Below are 17,577 nucleotides of genomic sequence, written 5' to 3'. Positions count from 1 at the left end.
ATGTTACTGAAATCTGGGCAATCTGCTGCTATAGGAGACGCAGTGACATCTGGCCAATCTGCCGCTATAGGAGACGCAGTGACATCTGGTCAATCTGCCGCTATAGGAGACGCAGTGACATCTGGCCAATCTGCCGCTATAGGAGACGCAGTGACATCTGGCCAATCTGCTGCTACAGGAGACGCAGTGACATCTGGCCAATCTGCTGCTATAGGAGACGCAGTGACATCTGGCCAATCTGCTGCTATAGGAGACGCAGTGACATCTGGCCAATCTGCCGCTATAGGAGACGCAGTGACATCTGGCCAATCTGCTGCTACAGGAGACGCAGTGACATCTGGCCAATCTGCTGCTATAGGAGACGCAGTGACATCTGGCCAATCTGCTGCTATAGGAGACGCAGTGACATCTGGCCAATCTGCCGCTATAGGAGACGCAGTGACATCTGGCCAATCTGCTACTATAGGAGACGCAGTGACATCTGGCCAATCTGCTGCTATAGGAGACGCAGTGACATCTGGCCAATCTGCCGCTATAGGAGACGCAGTGACATCTGGTCAATCTGCCGCTATAGGAGACGGAGTGACATCTGGCCAATCTGCCGCTATAGGAGACGCAGTGACATCTGGCCAATCTGCTGCTACAGGAGACGCAGTGACATCTGGCCAATCTGCTGCTATAGGAGACGCAGTGACATCTGGCCAATCTGCTGCTATAGGAGACGCAGTGACATCTGGACAATCTGCTGCTATAGGAGACGCAGTGACATCTGGACAATCTGCCGCTATAGGAGACGCAGTGACATCTGGCCAATCTGCTGCTACAGGAGACGCAGTGACATCTGGCCAATCTGCTGCTATAGGAGACGCAGTGACATCTGGCCAATCTGCTGCTATAGGAGACGCAGTGACATCTGGCCAATCTGCCGCTATAGGAGACGCAGTGACATCTGGCCAATCTGCTACTATAGGAGACGCAGTGACATCTGGCCAATCTGCTGCTATAGGAGACGCAGTGACATCTGGCCAATCTGCCGCTATAGGAGACGCAGTGACATCTGGTCAATCTGCCGCTATAGGAGACGGAGTGACATCTGGCCAATCTGCCGCTATAGGAGACGCAGTGACATCTGGCCAATCTGCTGCTACAGGAGACGCAGTGACATCTGGCCAATCTGCTGCTATAGGAGACGCAGTGACATCTGGCCAATCTGCTGCTATAGGAGACGCAGTGACATCTGGACAATCTGCTGCTATAGGAGACGCAGTGACATCTGGACAATCTGCCGCTATAGGAGACGCAGTAACATCTGTCCAATCTGCTGCTATAGGAGACGCAGTGACATCTGGACAATCTGCTGCTATAGGAGACGCAGTGACATCTGGCCAATCTGCTGCTATAGGAGACGCAGTGACATCTGGCCAATCTGCCGCTATAGGAGACGGAGTGACATCTGGCCAATCTGCTGCTATAGGAGACGCAGTAACATCTGTCCAATCTGCTGCTATAGGAGACGCAGTGACATCTGGACAATCTGCTGCTATAGGAGACGCAGTGACATCTGGCCAATCTGCCGCTATAGGAGACGCAGTGACATCTGGCCAATCTGCCGCTATAGGAGACGCAGTGACATCTGGGCAATCTGCTGCTATAGGAGACGCAGTGACATCTGGCCAATCTGCCGCTATAGGAGACGGAGGGAAATCTGGCCAATCTGCTGCTATAGGAGACGGAGTGACATCTGGCCAATCTGCTGCTATAGGAGACGCAGTGACATCTGGTCAATCTGCCGCTATAGGAGATGGAGTGACATCTTTTTCCTTGTGGCAACGCTTTGCCTGCTCCATGTCATCTAAATACTTGTCAAAGTTAAACTCCTCATCTGATGAGGATGAAGATACGGCAGCAGTAGCACTGTCAGGCCCCAAGTCCTCTTGCACCTGGCAGTCCTGTAGCTGCTCATCCTAACTGCTGCCTCACTCAAAGCTTCTTTTCCTTTAGTAAGCTGTTGATCATCAAGCAGTATACGATGACTGGCGTCCACATAAACAGCTGCCAGAAGAATTTTATTTTCCAATAGCTGTGTCTCTCTCCGTTTCATGGTAGCAGAAATGACATCTACGATTAAACCTCCTCTTTGGGACAGGTAAAATAGCAAGTTCTTCCACTCCCTTATGAAAATGCCAGGAGTTAAATCCTCAGCTTGTAATTTTTTAGTCACGGTAAATGGGTGATTAAGCAATTCCTTAAATTCAGCCACCTGTGTGCATTGACCTTCATTTAGGGTTACTTGAGGGTTCACCACATCTATAAGAAATGATTTTAGTTCAAGCAATCGCTCAGTCATTAAATAAGTGCTGCCTCACCGAGTGGCTTGATCAACAATTGCCCCTTTCCCAGCACGTCTCTTCAAGATGGAATCAATTTTAGGGGTTCTGGTGGCAATAACCAACTTCCTCACTTTTCCAATTAGATTTCCAGCATGTCCTCCCAGTTTCACACATCCGGTTTTTCGCCGGTTTGGCGGATGTGGTGCACGCCAGTACAGTACGATACAGTACAGTGGCAGCGCCACAACTTCCGGGTCACATGCTCCGCTCACATGACAGCATGTGACAGTCATTTGTCGCGCTGCCACTGTACTGTATACACTATACTGGAGTGCGCCGCATCCACCAAACCAGCAAAAAGCCGGATGTGTGAAATCAAGGTCCCTCTTGCATACTCTCTCTTATTGCCAGCTGCAGCGTGTGCACAACACAGCGCATGTGATGAATAAGAAAGTGTTTTGAAGCAGCTTCAACAAGATCATCTAACCCTAAAGTATCACTTTGCTGTTCTCCTGTTGTAATATCTGTTTGTTCCTCAGTTACATGAGCAGCGCTATGGCTCTATCTCACACATACTGAATCCTAAATGTTCTTATAGATGTTGTTCATTCCTCTCATTCATCAGTGTAATTGTACTTATGTGTGAAGCATTGTCCGTTACAATGGCAAGAACCTGTTCTTTTTTGCGTTCCTAATCTTGCAGAACTTTTTCCACTAAGGCCTGGAGAAACTGGCTGCTGTGATGAGCTTTACTATCTGTTACTGCCAGTGACTTAGTAACAATTTCTTTCTTGTCACAAACATATCGAACATTGATGGTAAAATAATTCAGTGAAATGCAGTGACTCCGGGATCCAGCAAAGGCAATGGGCGAAAGATAGGACATTCAGACACCGCGTGTTGTGAGGATCCGCACACAGAATGAGCAGTCAGTTTGTGGCTTTTTTCTAATCTGCTTTTGCTATTGAGCATTATATATTTATGAGCTCAGAAACCTTTCAGGTGATGCGGTTTATAAAAAGCTGATCTGCTTTTGCAGCTGAAAAACTTATCCTCAAAAACCGCAGCAAAAACGCTGTGTGTGAATGTAGCCTTAGATCAGGAATAGAACAGCCATTTATAGAACATTTCATACGTTTCCCAAATTCCTATGAAAAAAAATTTAATCACATTCTGCATTGCACGCTGGACCCAATTTATTATACATTTTAGGAGTCGGTGCATTTTATACCAACTCCACCAAAATGAGCTCTGACTCCACAGCCCTGGGAAGAACTTGCTATTTTGCCTGTCCCAAAGAGGAGGTTTAATCGCAGATGGCATTTCTGCTTCAATGAAAAGGAGAGAGACACAGCTATTGGAAAATAAACTTCTTCTGGCAGCTGTTTATGTGGACGCAAGTTATCGTATACTGCTGGATGATCAACAGCTTACTAAAGGAAAAGAAGCTGTGACTGAGGTAGCAGTTAGGATGAGCGGCTACAGGACTGCCAGGCGCAAGAGGACTTGGGTTCTAAAGTTGTATCCAATAAGAAGGGAATTTTGTTACTTACCGTAAATTCCTTTTCTTCTAGCTCTTATTGGGAGACCCAGACGATTGGGGTATAGCTACTGCCTCCGGAGGCCACACAAAGCACTACACCAAAAAAGTGCAAGGCCCCTCCCCTTCTGGCTATACCCCCCCCGTGGTATCACGGGTTCTCCAGTTTTAGTGCCAAAGCAAGAAGGAGGAAAGCCAATAACTGGTTTAAACAAATTAACTCCGAGTAACATCGGAGAACTGAAAAACCGTTCAACATGAACAACATGTGTACCCGCAAACAACAAAAAAATCCCGAAGGACAACAGGGCGGGTGCTGGGTCTCCCAATAAGAGCTAGAAGAAAAGGAATTTACGGTAAGTAACAAAATTCCCTTCTTCTTCAGCGCTCTATTGGGAGACCCAGACGATTGGGACGTCCAAAAGCTGTCCCTGGGTGGGTAAAGAAATACCTCATGTTAGAGCTGCAAAACAGCCCTCCCCTACGGGGGTGTCACTGCCGCCTGCAGGACTCTTCTACCTAAGCTGGCATCCGCCGAAGCATAGGTATGCACCTGATAATGCTTGGTGAAAGTGTGCAGACTCGACCAGGTAGCTGCCTGGCACACTTGTTGAGCCGAAGCCTGGTGTCGTAATGCCCAGGACGCACCCACGGCTCTGGTTGAGTGGGCTTTTAGCCCTGAAGGAACCGGAAGCCCCGCAGAACGGTAGGCCTCTAGAATTGGTTCTTTGATCCATCGAGCCAGGGTGGCTTTAGAAGCCTGCAACCCCTTGCGCGGACCAGCGACAAGGACAAAAAGTGCATCGGAACGGCGCAGGGGCGCCGTGCGGGAAATGTAGATTCTGAGTGCTCTCACCAGATCTAGCAAACGTAAGTCCTTTTCATACCGGTGAACCGGATGAGGACAAAAGGAAGGCAAGGATATATCCTGATTAAGATGAAACGAGGATACGACCTTAGGGAGAAACTCCGGAATGGAGCGCAGCACTACCTTGTCCTGGTGGAACACCAGGAAGGGAGCCTTGGATGACAGAGCTGCCAGCTCCGACACTCGCCGAAGCGATGTGATCGCAACAAGAAATGCCACTTTCTGTGACAGGCGAGAAAAGGAAACTTCCTTCAGAGGCTCGAAAGGCGGCTTCTGGAGAGCAACTAGTACCCTGTTCAGGTCCCATGGATCTAACGGCCGCCTGTACGGGGGCACAATATGACAGACCCCCTGCAGGAACGTGCGCACCTTAGGAAGACGTGCTAGACGCTTCTGAAAAAACACGGATAGTGCCGAGACTTGCCCTTTAAGGGAGCTGAGCGACAAGCCCTTTTCTAACCCCGATTGCAGGAAAGAAAGAAAAGTGGGCAATGCAAATGGCCAGGGAGACACTCCCTGAGCGGAACACCAGGATAAGAAAATCTTCCACGTTCTGTGGTAGATCTTAGCAGAAGTCGACTTTCTAGCCTGTCTCATTGTGGCTACAACTCCTTGGGATAATCCTGCAGACGCTAGGATCCAGGACTCAATGGCCACACAGTCAGGTTCAGGGCCGCAGAATTCTGATGGAAAAACGGCCCTTGGGACAGTAAGTCTGGTCGGTCTGGAAGTGACCACGGTCGGCCGACCGTGAGATGCCACAGATCCGGATACCACGATCTCCTCGGCCAGTCTGGGGCGACGAGTATGACGCGGCTGCAATCGGATCTGATCTTGCGTAAGACTGTGGGCAAGAGTGCCAGAGGCGGGAATACGTATGGGAGCCGGAACTGCGACCAATCTTGTACTAAGGCGTCTGCCGCCAGAGCTCTTTGATCGCGCGACCTCGCCATAAATGCCGGGACCTTGTTGTTGTGCCGGGACGCCATTAGGTCGACGTCCGGCACTCCCCAGCGGCGACAGATTTCCTGAAACGCGTCCGGGTGAAGGGACCATTCCCCTGCGTCCATGCCCTGGCGACTGAGGAAGTCTGCTTCCCAGTTTTCGACGCCTGGGATGTGAACCGCGGATATGGTGGATGCTGTGTCTTCCACCCACATTAGAATGCGCCGGACTTCTTGGAAGGCTTGCCGACTGCGCGTCCCTCCTTGGTGGTTGATGTATGCCACCGCTGTGGAGTTGTCCGACTGGATTCGGATCTGCTTTCCTTCCAGCCACTGTTGGAAGGCTAGTAGGGCAAGATACACTGCCCTGATTTCCAGAACATTGATCTGAAGGGTGGACTCCTGCGGAGTCCACGTTCCCTGAGCCCTGTGGTGGAGAAAAACTGCTCCCCACCCTGACAGACTCGCATCTGTCGTGACCACTGCCCAGGACGGGGGCAGGAAGGATCTTCCCTGAGACAATGAGGTGGGAAGGAGCCACCATTGTAGAGAGTCCTTGGCCGTCTGGGAGAGGGAGACTTTCCTGTCTAGTGACGTTGACTTTCCGTCCCATTGGCGGAGAATGTCCCATTGAAGTGGGCGCAGATGAAACTGCGCAAAGGGAACTGCTTCCATGGCTGCCACCATCTTCCCTAGGAAGTGCATGAGGCGCCGCAAGGGGTGCGACTGACCCTGAAGGAGAGATTGCACCCCTGTTTGTAGTGATCGCTGTTTGTTCAGCGGAAGCTTCACTATCGCTGCTAGAGTATGGAACTCCATGCCAAGATACGTGAGTGATTGGGTCGGTGACAGGATCGACTTTGGAAAGTTGATGATCCATCCGAAAGACTGTAGAGTCTCCAGCGTAGCATTCAGGCTGAGTTGGCATGCCTCTTGAGAGGGTGCCTTGACCAGTAGATCGTCTAGGTAAGGGATCACCGAGTGTCCCTGAGAGTGCAAGACTGCTACCACTGCCGCCATGACCTTGGTGAAGACCCGTGGGGCTGTCGCCAGACCGAATGGCAGAGCTACGAACTGAAGATGGTCGTCTCCTATCACAAAACGTAGAAAACGTTGATGTTCTGTAGCAATTGGCACGTGGAGATAAGCATCTTTGATGTCTATTGAGGCAAGGAAGTCTCCTCGAGACATTGAGGCAATGACCGATCGTAGGGTTTCCATCCGGAACCGCCTGGCGTGCACATGTTTGTTGAGCAGTTTTAGGTCCAGAACAGGACGGAATGAGCCGTCCTTTTTTGGAACCACAAAGAGATTGGAGTAAAACCCTCGACCCTGTTCCTGAGGAGGGACAGGGATCACTACTCCTTCCGCTCTTAGGGAGTCCACCGCCTGCCGCAGAGCATCTGCTCGGTCTGGATGTGGGGAGGTTCTGAAGAATCGGGCTGGAGGACGAGAACTGAACTCGATTCTGTACCCGCGAGACAAAATGTCTGTCACCCACCGGTCCTTGACCTGTGACAGCCAAATGTCGCAAAAACGGGAGAGCCTGCCCCCGACCGGAGATTCGGCGGGAGGGGGCTGGAAGTCATGAGGTAGCCGCTTTGGAAGTGGTTCCTCCATTTGCTTTCTTGGGGCGTGCGTGAGCCCGCCAGAAATCTGAGTTTCTTTGCGTCCTCTGAGACCCTTTGGACGAGGTAAATGGTGTCTTGCCCGAACCTCGAAAGGACTGAAACCTCTGCTGCCACCTTTTCTGATGAGGTTTGCTTGTTCTGGGCTGGGGTAAAGAAGAGTCTTTACCCTTGGACTGCTTAATGATGTCAGCCAATGGCTCGCCAAACAGTCTATCTCTAGATAAAGGCAAGCTGGTTAAACATTTTTTGGAACCAGCATCTGCCTTCCAGTCCTTTAACCACAAGGCTCTGCGCAAAACTACCGAATTGGCGGACGCCATGGAGGTGCGGCTGGTAGATTCTAGGACCGCATTGATAGCGTAAGACGCAAACGCAGACATCTGCGAGGTAAGGGACGCCACTTGTGGCACTGCTGGATGTATGATAGCATCCACTTTTGCTAAACCAGCTGAAATAGCCTGGAGAGCCCATACGGCTGCGAATGCCGGAGCAAACGACGCGCCGATAGCTTCATAGACAGATTTTAACCAAAGGTCCATCTGTCTGTCATTGGCATCTTTAAGTGAAGCGCCATCCTCCACTGCAACTATGGATCTAGCTGCAAGTTTGGAAATCGGGGGGTCTACCTTTGGACACTGGGTCCAGCGCTTGACCACATCAGGGGGGAAAGGATAACGTGTATCCCTAGAACGTTTAGAGAAACGTCTTTCTGGGTGAGCGTCGTGCTTCTGGATTGATTCTCTGAAGTCAGAGTGATCCAACAAAGCACTCAATTTACGCCTGGGATAGAGAAAACGAAACTTCTCCTGCTCTGCAGCTGCCTCTTCTGCTGAAGGGGCTGGGGGAGAAATATCTAACAGCCTATTGATGGCTGAGATGAGGTCGTTTACCATGGCGTCCCCATCAGGGGTATCCAGGTTGAGAGGGGTTCCAGGAGTGGATTCCTGATCACTCTCTTCAGACACCTCACAGGGAGACTGATTGCGCTGAGACCCTGAGCAGTGTGATGACGTTGAGGGTCTTTCCCAGCGAGCCCGCTTAGGGTGGCTGGGGCTATCATCTGAGTCATAATCCTCAGCTTGTGAAGCCGGGGACCCCCTTGTAGTCTGGATTGCATCCAGCTGAGGGGGGCCAGAGGACAGAGACCTCGCCGAGTCCAAAGACTGAGCCCCAGACATGGATTGCAAAGTTTCAAGGATTTTTGCCATAGTCACAGACATTCTATCAGCAAAAACTGCAAAGTCTGTCCCTGGCGCCGGGGCAGAACGTACAAGCGTCTCAGCCTGGGACACTACCTCTCCTGACTCCGGCTGGCGAAGCAGCACCGGGTCGGAGCATTGCACACAATGGGGGTCATCGGAGCCTGCTGGTAGAGCAGCCCCACATGCAGCACACGCAGTGTACACAGCCCTTGCCTTGGCAGCCTTGCGTTTTGTGGAGGACATGTTGCTGCTTCCTCAGAGCGATCTGGGTATCCAGCCAGGAAGCGACCTCACAGTGCAAGAAATAAATATATCTATATATCTGGTAGACAGTACACCAATACACAGTGAGGCACTAGAGGGGCCAGCACTGAAATGCCGCTTACCGCCCGCTTAAGAGCGGGTGTGTGGTCGCCAAAAAGCCCCCCCAGTCCAGGTCTCCCAGAGCCTGCGTCCTTCCTCCAGCCAGACTGCATGTAATGGCTGCCGGCGTCCTAGGAGAGGGAGGAGGGCGGGCCCTGGGCGTTCCTGACTAAGAGCGGGAAGCCTGCTTCCCTCTGTGCCTAGTGAGAGGGCTGGAGCATGTAAATCAGGCTCCAGCCCTCGTCGCTGCTGCGAAACAGCGTCTCTCCCCTACCCTGATTGACAGGGTGGGGGCGGGAACGAAGCGGAGCTAGGCCGCAAAAGCCGGGGACTGGATTTATAAACGCCGCCGCCGTAAAAGCGCGGTCGGCGTGTCCCCGGCGCACCACAAGTCACAGCAGCGCCGCCCGGTCCAGTGGGGGTCGGCGCTGCGTTCCCACAACACAAAGTCCCCCAGTAAACTGTAGGAACACTAACTCCAACGTTACGGTCCCCGGCGCACTACAACACCCAGCCAGCCCGGAGTGTGTCTGTGCCTGCCGGGGACACAGAGTACCTGTATGATGCAGGGCCTTGTCCCTGATTGTACTCCTGCTCCATATCCATCAGGTTCAACTGGGTCTGTGGATGGAGCCCGGCGTCAGAGCTTAGAGGCCGGCAGGATCCCACTTCCACAGAGCCCTACAAGGGGATGTGGAAGGAAAGCAGCATGTGGGGCTCCAGCCTCTGTACCAGCAATAGGTACCTCAACCTTACAACACCATCCACGGGTGAGAAGGGAGCATGCTGGGGGCCCTATATGGGCCCTCTTTTCTTCCATCCGAAATAGTCAGCAGCTACTGCTGACTAAAATCTGTGGAGCTATGCGTGGATGTCTGACCTCCTTCGCACAAAGCTTGAAAACAGGAGAACCCGTGATACCACGGGGGGGTATAGCCAGAAGGGGAGGGGCCTTGCACTTTTTTGGTGTAGTGCTTTGTGTGGCCTCCGGAGGCAGTAGCTATACCCCAATCGTCTGGGTCTCCCAATAGAGCGCTGAAGAAATATATTTTATGTTCTAAATATCTTGATTATTGTATCATAAAAATGATGAAATGTCTGGTGTTCACATTGTACTGCAATACATTTTTCAGTTAAACATAGTCGGTGCAAGGGAAATTGAGGAGTCACAGGTTTGGCTTACTGACTCCACAGCCCTGGGTCCTGCTGCAGTGTTATCAGTATAGTAGTAGTCTCGAAAGCTGCAATTATCACCATCTTTTCAGTTAGCCATTAAAAAGGTATCAACCACTGAGGACTTCAGTTCTTTTAAACAATTTTTTTATCTCTACTGGCGAACACGGTACAAGGATATATTTTACCTGTATCATCAGTATATAAACCCTGGGGCCCCTTGGAGAATGGGGGTCCTGTGAAACTTCCCAGTTTGCCCTCCCATCCCCCTAATGCCGGTCCTGCATGCCAGACTGTCACCTGTTCTTTTAGACCCCTTTAATTAGGAGACCTTAAACAATCAGAGCCTTGGAATACAACTGCTGGGGCCCTGATAAATGGTGACGTCTGACCCCTAACACCAGCAATGACTGTAATTAGGGCTTATATTTAAAGCCTACGCAAAAAATGCTGTAAAGAAGGGAATTTTGTTTACTTACCGTAAATTCCTTTTCTTCTAGCTCCAATTGGGAGACCCAGACAATTGGGTGTATAGCTACTGCCTCCGGAGGCCACACAAAGCATTACACTTAGAAGTGTAAGGCCCCTCCCCTTCTGCCTATACACCCCCCGTGGGATCACGGTTCCTCAGTTTTAGTGCCAAAGCAAGAAGGAGGAAAGCCAATAACTGGTTTAAGAACAAATTCAATCCGAAGGAACATCGGAGAACCGAAACCATTCAACATGAACAACATGTGTACCCGAAAAAACAAAAATCCCTAAGCAAACAGGGCGGGTGCTGGGTCTCCCAATTGGAGCTAGAAGAAAAGGAATTTACGGTAAGTAAACAAAATTCCCTTCTTCTTTGGCGCTCCATTGGGAGACCCAGACGATTGGGACGTCCAAAAGCTGTCCCTGGGTGGGTATAATAACCCCTCGTGATAGGACCGTAAAAACAGCCCTACCCTACAGGTGGGCAGTCGCCGCCTGAAGGACTTGTCTACCTAGGCTGGCGTCCGCCGAAGCGTAGGTATGCACTTGATAGTGTTTGGTAAAAGTGTGCAGACTCGACCATGTAGCCGCCTGGCACACCTGCTGAGCCGTAGCCTGGTGTCGTAATGCCCAGGACGCACCCACGGCTCTGGTAGAATGGGCCTTCAGCCCTGAGGGAACCGGAAGCCCAGCAGAACGGTAGGCTTCAAGAATTGGTTCCTTGATCCACCGAGCCAAGGTTGACTTGGAAGCCTGCGACCCTTTACGCTGGCCAGCGACAAGGACAAAGAGTGCATCCGAGCGGCGCAGGGGCGCCGTGCGGGAAATGTAGATCCTGAGCGCTCTCACGAGATCCAACAAATGCAAATCCTTTTCACATTGATGAACTGGACGAGGGCACAAGGAAGGCAAGGAGATATCCTGATTGAGATGAAACGGGGATACCACCTTAGGGAGAAACTCCGGAATAGGGCGCAAAACCACCTTGTCCTGGTGAATCACCAGGAAGGGAGATTTGCATGACAGCGCTGCTAGCTCGGACACTCGTCGAAGAGACGTGACCGCTACTAGAAAGGCCACTTTCTGTGAAAGGCGAGGAAAGAAAGGTGGAAACACATAAGGAAGCTGGAACTGCGACCAATCTTGAACTAAGGCGTCTGCCGCCAGAGCTCGGTGATCGTGAGACCGTGCCATGAAAACTGGGACCTTGTTGTTGTGCCGAGACGCCATTAGGTCGACGTCCGGCATCCCCCAGCGGCGACAGATCTCCTGAAACACGTCCGGGTGAAGAGACCATTCCCCTGCGTCCATACCCTGGCGACTGAGGAAGTCTGCTTCCCAGTTGTCCACGCCTGGGATGTGAACTGCGGATATGGTGGAAGCCGTGTCTTCCACCCACGTCAGAATCCGCCGGACTTCCTGGAAGCCTTGCCGACTGCGAGTTCCTCCTTGGTGGTTGATGTATGCCACCGCTGTGGAGTTGTCCGTCTGAATTCGGATCTGTTTGCCTTCCAGCCACTGCTGAAAGGCTTGTAGGGCAAGATACACTGCTCTGATCTCCAGAACGTTGATCTGAAGAGTGGACTCTTGCTGAGTCCACGTACCTTGAGCCCTGTGGTGGAGAAAGACTGCTCCCCACCCTGACAGACTCGCATCTGTCGTCACTACCGCCCAAGATGGGGGTAGGAAGGATTTCCCGTTCGACAATGAGGTGGGAAGTAGCCACCATCGAAGAGAATCCTTGGCCGCCTGAGAGAGAGAGACGTTGCTGTCGAGGGACTTCGACCTCCCGTCCCATTGGCGGAGAATGTCCCATTGTAGTGGACGCAGATGAAACTGCGCGAAAGGGACCGCCTCTATTGCTGCCACCATCTTCCCTAGGAAGTGCATGAGGCGTCTCAAGGGGTGCGACTGACACTGAAGGAGAGATTGCACCCCTGTCTGCAGTGAACGCTGTTTGTCCAGCGGAAGCTTCACTATCGCTGAGAGAGTATGAAACTCCATGCCAAGATATGTTATCGACTGGGTCGGGGTTAGATTTGACTTGGAAAAGTTGATGATCCACCCGAAACCCTGGAGGGTCTCCAGCGCCACGTTCAGGCTGTGTTGGCATGCCTCTTGAGAAGGCGCCTTGACCAGCAGATCGTCTAAGTAAGGGATCACAGAGTGTCCCTGAGAGTGTAGGACTGCAACTACAGCTGCCATGACTTTGGTGAAGACCCGTGGGGCTGTCGCCAGACCGAAAGGCAGGGCTACGAACTGAAGGTGTTCGTCTCCTATAACAAAGCGTAGAAAACGCTGATGCTCTGGTGCAATCGGTACGTGGAGATAAGCATCCTTGATGTCTATTGATGCTAGGAAATCCCCTTGAGACATTGCGGCGATGACGGATCGGAGGGATTCCATCCGGAACCGTCTGGTTCTCACGTGGTTGTTGAGAAGTTTTAGGTCCAGAACGGGACGGAAGGATCCGTCCTTTTTCGGAACCACAAACAAATTGGAGTAAAAACCGTGACCTTGTTCTTGAAGAGGAACAGGGATCACCACTCCTTCCGCCTTTAGAGAGCACACCGCCTGCAGGAGAGCATCGGCTCGGTCGGGAGGCGGAGACGTTCTGAAGAATCGAGTTGGAGGACGAGAACTGAACTCTATCCTGTACCCGTGAGACAGAATGTCTCGCACCCAACGGTCTTGGACCTGTGGCAGCCAAATGTCGCCAAAGCGGGAGAGCCTGCCACCGACCGAGGATGCGGAGGGAGGAGGCCGGAAGTCATGAGGAAGCCGCCTTGGTAGCGGGTCTTCCGGCTGTCTTTTTTGGGCGTGACTGAGCCCGCCAAGAATCTGAACTCCTCTGATCTTTTTGAGTCCTTTTGGACGAGGAGAATTGGGACCTGCCCGAGCCTCGAAAGGACCGAAACCCCGACTGTCCCCTCCTCTGTTGGGGTTTGTTTTGTCTGGGCTGAGGTAAGGATGAATCCTTACCCTTGGACTGTTTAATGATTTCATCCAAGCGCTCACCAAACAGCCGGTCACCAGAAAATGGCAAACTGGTTAAACATTTCTTGGAAGCAGAATCTGCCTTCCATTCACTTAACCACAAGGCTCTGCGTAAAACCACGGAGTTGGCGGACGCCACTGCCGTACGGCTCGTAGAGTCCAGAACCGCATTAATCGCGTAAGATGCAAATGCAGACATTTGAGAGGTTAAGGATGCCACCTGCGGAACAGATGTACGTGTGACCGTGTCAATCTGTGTAAGACCAGCTGAAATAGCTTGGAGTGCCCATACGGCTGCGAATGCTGGAGCAAACGACGCGCCGATAGCTTCATAGATGGATTTCAACCAGAGCTCCATCTGTCTGTCAGTGGCATCTTTAAGTGCAGCCCCATCCTCCACTGCAACTATGGATCTAGCCGCAAGCCTGGAGATAGGGGGATCCACCTTGGGACACTGGGTCCAGCTCTTGACCACGTCAGGAGGAAAGGGATAACGTGTATCCTTAAGCCGTTTGGAGAAACGCTTATCTGGATAAGCGTGGTGTTTCTGGACTGACTCTCTAAAGTCAGAATGGTCCAGAAAAGTACTTAATTTACGCTTGGGATACCTGAAATGGAATTTCTCCTGCTGTGAAGCTGACTCCTCCACTGGAGGAGCTGGGGGAGAAATATCCAACATTTTATTGATGGACGCGATAAGATCATTCACTATGGCGTCACCATCAGGAGTATCCAGATTGAGAGCGGTCTCAGGATCAGAATCCTGATCAGCTACCTCCGCCTCATCACCCAGAGAATCCTCCTGCTGGGACCCTGACCAGTGAGATGAAGTAGAGGGCCGCTCATAGCGAGCTCGCTTAGGCTGTCTAGGACTGTCGTCCGTGTCAGAGCCATCACCCTGGGATGCGTGGGACACCCCCGGAGCCCGGAGCTGTTCCAACTGAGGGGGGCCAGGGAGCAATGAGTTAACAGTGCCCATGGTCTGAGTTACTGGTCTAGACTGCAAAGTCTCTAGAATCTGAGACATAGTCACAGATAATCTATCCGCAAAAATTGCAAACTCTGTCCCCGTCACCTGGACAGTGTTCACAGGTGGATCTCTCTGGGACACCTCCAGCAGAGGCCCCGGCCGAGCAGGGGGCACAGGGACCGAACACTGCACACAATGGGGGTCAGTGGAACCTGCCGGTAGAACAGCCTCACAAGCGGTGCAAGCAGCATAAAAAGCCTGTGCCTTGGCACCCTTGTTTTTTGCGGACGACATGCTGTATTCTCCACAGAGTAATCCAGGAGGGTATATAGCCAAGAATCACCAGCGACCGTTTAGTGCAATGTATAGCATGCAAGCATAAAAATACAGTTGAACACTTCGTCACTAGTGGGGTCAGCACCGGAGGTGCCGCTTACCGCCCGCTAAAAGCGGGTTGTAGTCGCCAGAATCCCGTGCCTGGGTCTCCCAGAACTTGTCTCCCCTTTCCAGCTCAGCCTGCACCTCAGGAATGGCTGCCGGCGTTCTGTGAAGAGGGGCGGACCGTGGGCGTGCCTCAGACAAAGTGCGGGAAACTGGCTTCCCACTGAGCTCAATGTGAGGGCTGGAGTATGTAAAGCAGATTCCAGCCCTCAGCGCTGACGTTCTGCATAGCGTCCCGCCCTTCCCCTGACTGGCAGGCCTGGGGGCGGGAACGAAACGGAACTAGGCCGCAAAAGCCGGGGACTCTAGTAAAAAGCGCAGCCGACAAATATGCACTGCCAGCGCGGAAGTCCCCGGCGCACCACAAGTCCCAGCCGCGTCGCAGTAAAAACTGCCAGCAGGGGCCGGCACGGCAGTTCCCCACACATAAACTCCCTTAGCAAGCTGTGGAAGTGTGGCACAAGCGCAGCAGCGCTATTGTCCCCGGCGCACTAACACACCCAGCAATGCTGCAGTGTGTGCGCGGTCTGTACGGGGACACAGAGTACCTTGGTGTAGCAGGGCCCTGTCCCTGACGATACTCCGCTCCATATCCAGCAGATTCCCCAGGGGCTGTGGACGGAGCACGGTCTCTGTGCCTGGAGACCAGAAAATCCCACTTCACCCAGAGCCCAAAGGGGGATGGGGAAGGATGCAGCATGTGGGCTCCAGCCTCCGTACCCGCAATGGGTACCTCAACCTTAACAAACACCGCCGACAAAAAGTGGGGTGAGAAGGGAGCATGCTGGGGGCCCTAGTATGGGCCCTCTTTTCTTCCATCCGACATAGTCAGCAGCTGCTGCTGACTAAACAGTGGAGCTATGCGTGGATGTCTGACCTCCTTCGCACAAAGCATGAAAACTGAGGAACCGTGATCCCACGGAGGGTGTATAGGCAGAAGGGGAGGGGCCTTACACTTTTAAGTGTAATGCTTTGTGTGGCCTCCGGAGGCAGTAGCTATACACCCAATTGTCTGGGTCTCCCAATGGAGCGCCAAAGAAATCATGCTAGGGCTTATTTTCTGGGGAAACACTGTACTGCCGACGCACATCACACACAAGTATGTAAGCACAGGCTGTAACGTAACAAAATAAGTAAAGAGCTGAGGGGGTGAATACTTTCACAAGGTATTGCTCTATTGCTCCCTCACATCACAGCTGCTGCAGAACCTCGCTGCCATGGGCACTGTATGAATGCGGATGGGTAGTGGAATGGAAAGAACAGCGGCGGCAGGAGAGGGAAGCCTACCATGCAGAGGTTCTGCAGCAGCTGAGGTCAGACATCTAATCCTGCTACTTCTGGTAATAGGGGTTCCTAGCACAGTGACTGTGCGCCCCCCCCATCACCATCGTCAGACACAGCTTACTACACCCCCCCCCCCCCCCGCTACCATCAGGGAGGGCTCACTACACCCCCCCCCCCCCCCCCGCTACCGTCAGGGACAGCTTGCTACACCCCCCCATCCATCACTGTTGTCAGAGGCAGCTTACTACACCCCCCCCGCTACCATCAGGGAATCCGGGAAAGCTCACTACACCCCCCCCCCGCTACCGTCAGGGACAGCACGCTACACCCCCCCCCCATCCATCACCATCGTCAGAGACAGCTTACTACACCCACCCCCACCCGCTACCATCAGGGAGAGCTCACTACACCCCCCCCCCCGCTACCGTCAGGGACAGCTTGCTACACCCCCCCATCCATCACTGTTGTCAGAGACAGCTTACTACACCCCCCCCCCCGCTACCATCAGGGAGAGCTCACTACACCCCCCCGCTACCGTCAGGGACAGCACGCTACACCCCCCCCCCATCCATCACCATCGTCAGAGACAGCTTACTACACCCACCCCCACCCGCTACCATCAGGGAGAGCTCACTACACCCCCCCCCCGCTACCGTCAGGGACAGCACGCTACACCCCCCCCCATCCATCACCATCGTCAGAGACAGCTTACTACACCCCCCCCGCTACCATCAGGGACAGCACGCTACACCCTCCGCTACCATCCAGGACAGCTCGCTACACCCTCCGCTACCGTCAGGGACAGCTCGCTACACCCCCATTACCGTCAGAGATGGCTCGCTATGCCCCCCTGGTTACCGGTAGCGATGATCTTCTCTTTCACTTTCTTCCCCAAAACATCATTTAGACTCCGGAGATTTCTGGTCTTTTCCTCGGTTTTTCGGCTTTTGGTGAGGTCTGTGATGATTGAGAAATCCTGCAGGAATGACAGAAAGGTGCAGTGCGGGGTCTCCTGTATGCACAGTACGGGGGCCTCGCTCTGTGTTGCGGGGTTATGTTACCTGTAGGACGCGGGTCTTCTGACGTGCGGACCTCCTCTGCGGGGTCTCCGCTCTCGCCAGGCTTTGCTGTATGGCCTTTGCCTTCTCCAGAATTTGCTTCACTTTCCTCATTTTCTTGGAGCTTTGTGGAACCTGTAGATGAGCAGTCAGCAGATTAGACGGGCGGTGTAGGATTGGGGCGAGCTCCCCGTATACAGCCCCACTGCGGACCCTCCTACATACCGGCACAGACACTTCACCGATGTGACCCGTCCTCAGAGAGCTCCTTCTCCTCGTCACTCGCGTGAACCTCATTCTAGAAA

The 17,577-nt window shown here is 52.7% G+C and overlaps 1 protein-coding gene across 1 annotated transcript in view; it reads right to left on the bottom strand.

Moving 5' to 3' along the window:
- ATAD5 (ATPase family AAA domain containing 5) overlaps positions 1 to 17,577 on the bottom strand; it is an 81,609-nt gene that overhangs the window by 36,838 nt on the left and 27,194 nt on the right. The window contains exons 3-5 of the mRNA XM_075351530.1: positions 17,498 to 17,570; positions 17,276 to 17,407; positions 17,073 to 17,190 (exon numbers count right to left, since the gene is read on the bottom strand). Of these exons, the coding sequence (XP_075207645.1) occupies positions 17,073 to 17,190; positions 17,276 to 17,407; positions 17,498 to 17,570 (323 nt within the window). The remainder of the gene's footprint in view (positions 1 to 17,072; positions 17,191 to 17,275; positions 17,408 to 17,497; positions 17,571 to 17,577) is intronic.

This window comes from Anomaloglossus baeobatrachus, chromosome 5, assembly GCF_048569485.1.
Source record: "Anomaloglossus baeobatrachus isolate aAnoBae1 chromosome 5, aAnoBae1.hap1, whole genome shotgun sequence".
Taxonomy (NCBI): domain Eukaryota; kingdom Metazoa; phylum Chordata; class Amphibia; order Anura; family Aromobatidae; genus Anomaloglossus; species Anomaloglossus baeobatrachus.
This window is presented reverse-complemented; position numbering and strand designations above follow the sequence as displayed.